General features: G+C 39.8%; 1 protein-coding gene across 3 annotated transcripts in view; it reads left to right on the top strand.

Moving 5' to 3' along the window:
- Window positions 1–6000, top strand: part of LOC104848102 (solute carrier family 5 member 4) — a 41267-nt gene that overhangs the window by 24697 nt on the left and 10570 nt on the right. For all 3 annotated transcript variants that reach the window (XM_010603873.1, XM_019204465.1, XM_010603875.2), the window contains exons 8-9: window positions 1661–1881; window positions 4400–4535. In XM_010603873.1, the coding sequence (XP_010602175.1) occupies window positions 1661–1881; window positions 4400–4535 (357 nt within the window). The remainder of the gene's footprint in view (window positions 1–1660; window positions 1882–4399; window positions 4536–6000) is intronic.

Below are 6000 nucleotides of genomic sequence, written 5' to 3'. Positions count from 1 at the left end.
TTTTTTTTTTTTTTTTTTTTTTTGGTTTTTTGAGACAGGGTCTCACTATGTAGTTGAGACTGATCAGTGTTTCTTAACGACTCTAACTTATTTGTATTATCAAATTCATTCCCTTCAGGCATGCCAGCAAGCCAGTATTAATGAATCTAGTTAGCAGCTTGCAAATTTTCATTTTCTTTTAGTATGCTATTTGTTTACCTTTGAATAGATAATTCATGCACACAGTGAAAAAGATACAAGGTGAAAATAAATGTCTCTCCCCTGTCCTATAACTACCATCTCCATCCATTTGAACTGAACTAAATATAACAATCCTAAACATGCATTCACCTGATCACAAAGCTTGAAAACTGAAGAAACTCCAAATGTACCATGATAGTTTGGCATCTCAGCACAGTGGGAATGCAGTTAGCTACAGGTGGGTATTGAATTAAATTCATTTGCCTAGACATTTCTCAAGTATCCAGTAGAAGGCTAGAGACTACAGTGTTTGACAGCTCAAATTCAAACCGCCCCACCATTGCAAAAAGTTTTTATTTCATAGTGCTTACTCTGAAGGCAACTGCTAGAATCAGCTCCTGGGGTGCAATACGCTTAGTTATCCAGAGCATTCTGCTATTTTTCTTCCTCGGGGTGTACCTCTTCGGTGGTCTCTGCCTCACTTCTCTTATCTTTAGAATGAGGAGGAAGATGCTTGTCTCCTAAGGTCTTCCATGTTTTTGTTTTGTTTTGTTATTAAGAGAAGGTCTCACTATGTAGTTCAGGCTGCTCTTGAACACACTATGTAGTCCAGGCTGGCCTCAAACTTGCAACGATCCTCTTGCCTCAGGCTCCCGAGTGCTGGGATTACAGGCGTGCGCCATGACACCCAGCTTTCCATGTATTTTTATTACAAACTGTATTTACCGAATTAAAAACAGTGTCCTTGTGTTGTACGTATACTCCATTGGGATGAAAAAAAAGAAATAAAGGAAGGTCCATTCAACTCTATAATTTTATAATATTCTGATGAAGTTTGCATCACTTGAACCTATACTAAGTGGTCTCCGATAACTAGGCTTGTTTTTTCTAAGATCAACTATAACTTTTTTCTACATACTCACAAACCATCCCAGACCGCAGTGGACACAGCCTCATTATTTTCCCTCCTTAGATCTACCATGCTACCTCCAAGTTCTTTTCCTTAATTTTCCAATGTTTTGCTGTAACACCGTTAAAATACAGTTACAGCTCCAGGAAACTAGATTCCGAGCAAGGTCAGAGCTCCCAGGCTCTGAGTCTAGAAGAGAGGTCATTTTTCCTCAGAGGATTAGGATTTCTGATGGCAAATTCCCACAGACCCACTCTGTTATCTCAGCATTACAGTTCTTTTTTTTACCAGTTTTATTTTTATCGTAAGACTTAACATTGAGTCCAAATTTTAAAGAGCACCATAAAAAGCAAAGTAACAGCTTTACCTTATGTACTTCGTGAAACTTAATCTAGTAACATGCAGGTGCCAGGGAAGGTACGAGAAAGACATGCATCAGGCAGGCGGGACTGAGGGTTTGAACAAGCTCCTGGGAGGTGCTTGTGAGCCTCCACCAAAAAAGAACTCATCATAAACATCAGATGTCTTAGATTTCTGTAAGATGCTTCATTGTACCTGGTACCTTTTCAGCCTTCGTTGAAGTCGGAGGCTATGAGAGCTTTACAGAGAAGTACATGAATGCCGTCCCGTCTGTAACTGAGGGGGACAATCTGACCATCAGCCCCAGGTGCTACACCCCTCAGGCCGACTCCTTCCACATCTTCCGAGATGCTGTCACTGGGGATATTCCGTGGCCAGGAACGGTCTTTGGAATGACCATTACGGCTGTGTGGTTCTGGTGCGCAGATCAGGTAAGGGCGTGGGAGGGAGGGAACGAAAAGGAACTGAGGTCGTTGTTACTCGTAGGCCAGGAAAGCATCTAGTTTCTAGTTTCTACACAAATGTCGCTTAAAGATTCAGACACTTCTCTAAGGCTTTTTAACAGCCTCACTAATATAAAATAGTCCCTTCCGCCCGCCTCACTGCTTTTAAAGGCTTTTTAATAGCCTCACTAATATAAAATAGTCCCTACTGCCTCACTCTGTAATTTTGGGCCCATCAGAGGCAAATACTTTCAGCTCCTTGAAGTGTTTAGGTATTTCTTTCTATTCTCTGAATTCATATACAGCAAGTGGGATCTGGAAACCACCGTACGGACCTCACTAGAACAAACACTCCCAGGTCAGAATTTGCTTGTTCGCTTGATCCCAAGGTGATTCCAAAAACTCATGGTACTGCTCCCTCTTGTTTTTCCAAATTCAAGATTTTGTGTGGTCCCCGTGTTGAGAGATGAGAGTTTAGCTCTTTCGATTTCCAGTCCTCGATCTCACACACTTCCTGTTCCTCCAATCTGATGCCAACTCCATTTCGGAGAGGATGGAATTTGGTACCACTTTCATGCCCACATGGATGCAATTCACAGATGAGCTGCGTCACATTTATGCCTGATTTCTCTTTAACTTTCTCTTTGGGGTGAAATTAATAATTCTTCATTTTAATATTGGTCGGCGATTATTTCTCACTACACTCCAATAACTGAAGAATGTCAAAGTCTCTCAATACTTACAAACACATCATACGTTCTCCAAACTACTACTCATCATGTGCTCGCAGGGTCTTCAGCTTCTCAGTCCTCATCCAAGACCTCTGACTTTGGCGTCCTTTTTGTCTCACTCTGAAGCTACAGCTCCTCTTTTCCAGTCTCACCTGTCATTTTATTTCTTCATTAAGAACAATTAAATCTTCCAGTAGCTTTCTGGAAGAACCAGGAAACAAATGTATTGTGAATCTGCATATTTGAAAATGACCTTATTCTCATCTTTCCTTAATTGTTATTTTGGCCACTTATACTCTTCTCAGAACTTATTTTCCCGAAGTCATAGGTTCCTTGTCTTCTGTAATTACTATTAAAAGTTGAGAAACCCCAGAATTATCATTGACCCTATAGATACGACTCCTTTTTCTCCCTGGAAGCTTGTATTTTCTTTGTCCTTGGGGTTTTGAAATTTCACCACAATGTACTTTTGTGTGGATCTATTTTTGTTCATTATCATGAACAACTATGCACCTGTTTGATTTGGAAATTGATGTTTTGAGCGATCGGGGGGGAATTTTTTTCTTTGATTGCTTCAATTTTGTTGTCCTGTGGGAACCTTGTATTGGGAATGTTGGTTTTCTGCAACTGGTTCTCTTATTTTTTTATCTTTTCTCCCCATTTCCCATCTTGTTATCTCTTTGCTCTACTTCCTGGACTTTCTCTTACAATTTCTTGCCTTTGTATGTATATCTTTGATGACCTTTTATGTTCCTTTTTATAGCATCCAGACCATTCTTTGTTATTTGAACATTTCTTCTGCCTAAACAATTTCCATCAACTTCAAGCTAATAATTTCATATTTTAGTCCATCTTAAATCACTTGACACAGTTTCATTTTTCTGTAGATAATAAACTCAATATAGAGTGCATCCTTTTACCATTATGGAACTGTATTTATTATCTATTGTTTTATTTCGGACTCCTTCACTTGCCTCTTGTAAGCACCCTTGCATCCGCCATTACATCTGATACTTAACTTTGCTTACCTGGGGACAACTCCCTCCTTCACCTGTGATCTGTGTTGTCCCTCCCATGTCTCCTTCTATCCCTCTGTCTAAAAATACTGCCTGCTTCCCAGAATTAAATGAATACTATTCCTAATGGATTGCTTCTCCAAAGACAACTAGGCAAAAGAAGCCATCCCTATTTTCTGACAATTCTCGAGAATAAAAACATCGAGAAGTTACAGTGCTGTACTAGAAATTCTACTTTGCAAGAAAATTCTTATTGAAGAAATTTCATAAGTTAAGTAGGCATCATAAAATTATATATATTTTGTCCTCCAGTGCTTTCATAATTCATTCGTAAGTAGATGAAATTCTCAGAACATTTTTGAAGAGCATCTCAGTGATGTGTCTATTCTGATGGCAGCCTGACTGTGGTGTTTTCAAAGCAACTGGTGTGATCATCCAAAGAGGCCACTGGGAAGGAGCACAGTGTCATTGCTGCTCTGCAGCCTGGGAGCTGTCAACATACTTTAATTGTAACTATTTCTGTTGACTTCTGTGTACTAAGAATTTTCACACATTACCACGTAATTCAGAATGCCCTGCAAAACATAACTACTGTAAAGATGAGGAATCTGAGACTCACAGAGGTCAAATACTATGCAAAAGACATAGTCATTCAAATCCCGATGTTGCTTCCCACTGACCAAAACACTATTTATTATAACATCAATCCTAAGACTACGTTCTGGCTGTTTTCGCTAATACGTTACGTCGTCCCGCCAGGTCATTGTACAGCGTTGCCTGGCTGGTAAGGACATGTCTCACGTGAAGGCGGCGTGCATCCTGTGTGGTTACTTAAAGCTGCTGCCCTTGTTCTTCATGGTGATGCCAGGAATGATCAGCCGCATCCTGTACACAGGCAAGCTACACACCCACATCTTCGCTTTCTTATCGCTGAATTCTGGAAGCATTTTTAAAGATACAGGAAAACCTTGATAAACTAGAAAACCCATTCTTGGCCAGGCGTGGCGGTGCACGCCTGTAATCCCAGTACTCGGGAGGCTGAGGCAGGAGGATCGCTGCAAGTTTGAGACCAGCCTGGGCTACATAGTGAGTTTCCAGGTCAGTCTCAATTATACAGTGAGATCCTGTCTCAAAAAAAAACTAGAAAACCCATTCTTGATGGAGGTAAAAGCAGAATTCCAGGTGGAGGGAACAGCCTGGGTAGAGGGTCAAAGGCTGGAGAATCTGCCCTATTTAATGCTGTTCCTTTGTTCCTTTCATATGTCTGTCCTTCTCCTTGTTAGCCTTTGAGACTGTTTCCATGAGTGGCTCTAATTTTAGGAAGTCTAGAGAATGTGGTAGAAAAGCACTAGAGGATGCGGTAGAATTTGTCAGATTGGGTGAGCTGTAGTGGTTGAATATGGTGACATTTTGACTGAATGGGTGTTGAGTTACATTGACTTCTAGGCTTTGATGAGACAGCTGGAGAACTGAATCCATTTTCACTGCTTTAGAATCAGATTTGGGGGGAGCACATTAATTTCTGAGTCAGCTGAGAGTAACTATTTGTGTTAAAAAGCTTCCTTAAAGTCTACTCTCTTTGTTACGAAAAGAAAAGTGAAACTTTTATAAGAATCTGTCTAGGCTAATCAAATTTATTTTTATTGCAGCAATCCACCAAGCAACGCTGAATCCATTTTGTGTTTTCTCAACTGGATGTCAGTTTATTTCATAAAATCTTGTCAACATAAATCTCAAAGTCACCGTCATCAACCCATATTGTAGCTCTGCAGTGTTGTCTATAACAGTAAAGAATGCAAAAGTATCCAACAAGTAGGGAATAGCCAAAGAAATTATTGTATGTTATTTGTATGGGGGAAAGTGTACACAGAGGCTGAAAACTATCTCAGAACTTGAAGAAACGCTCAGATTATGATGTTAAATGTCAACAGTAGACTACAAAATAATATTTCAATGATTACCATAGTTATGTAAAAAGAAGGCATTACTCACTCCATTGAAAACAATTAGGAAAAAAATTATTAAAAAGAAGCTAATGTGTTAAGATGTTATTATTCTGGATGAAAAGAAAAATTAGGGTGATATCTGCAGCTGCCCCAGAGGTGTCTCTTTATGAGACAGTCACACCAACTATCACAAGCTACACCTCTTTGAATAGTTAGGTGAAAAGCAGTAAGCTAACGGTACATAGAACCTAAACTTCCATTATTGCTGTTTTTGTTGACAATGCTGGTGCTGATGTAGCTGTTGCTGCTGCAGCTGTTGCTGCTGCCATTTTATCTCTGAAGCTATATGCTTCAGAATTTATGCTTTTGCCATATTTTGGGAGGATGGGATCAGTTTTCTGTGTTTGCTTTAAA

The sequence above is a fragment of the Fukomys damarensis genome, unplaced genomic scaffold, assembly GCF_012274545.1.
Source record: "Fukomys damarensis isolate Sample0158 unplaced genomic scaffold, DMR_v1.0_HiC HiC_scaffold_12, whole genome shotgun sequence".
In the NCBI taxonomy this organism is placed as follows: domain Eukaryota; kingdom Metazoa; phylum Chordata; class Mammalia; order Rodentia; family Bathyergidae; genus Fukomys; species Fukomys damarensis.
Note: the sequence above shows the minus strand (reverse complement) of the source record. Positions and strands in the feature narration are given on the sequence as shown.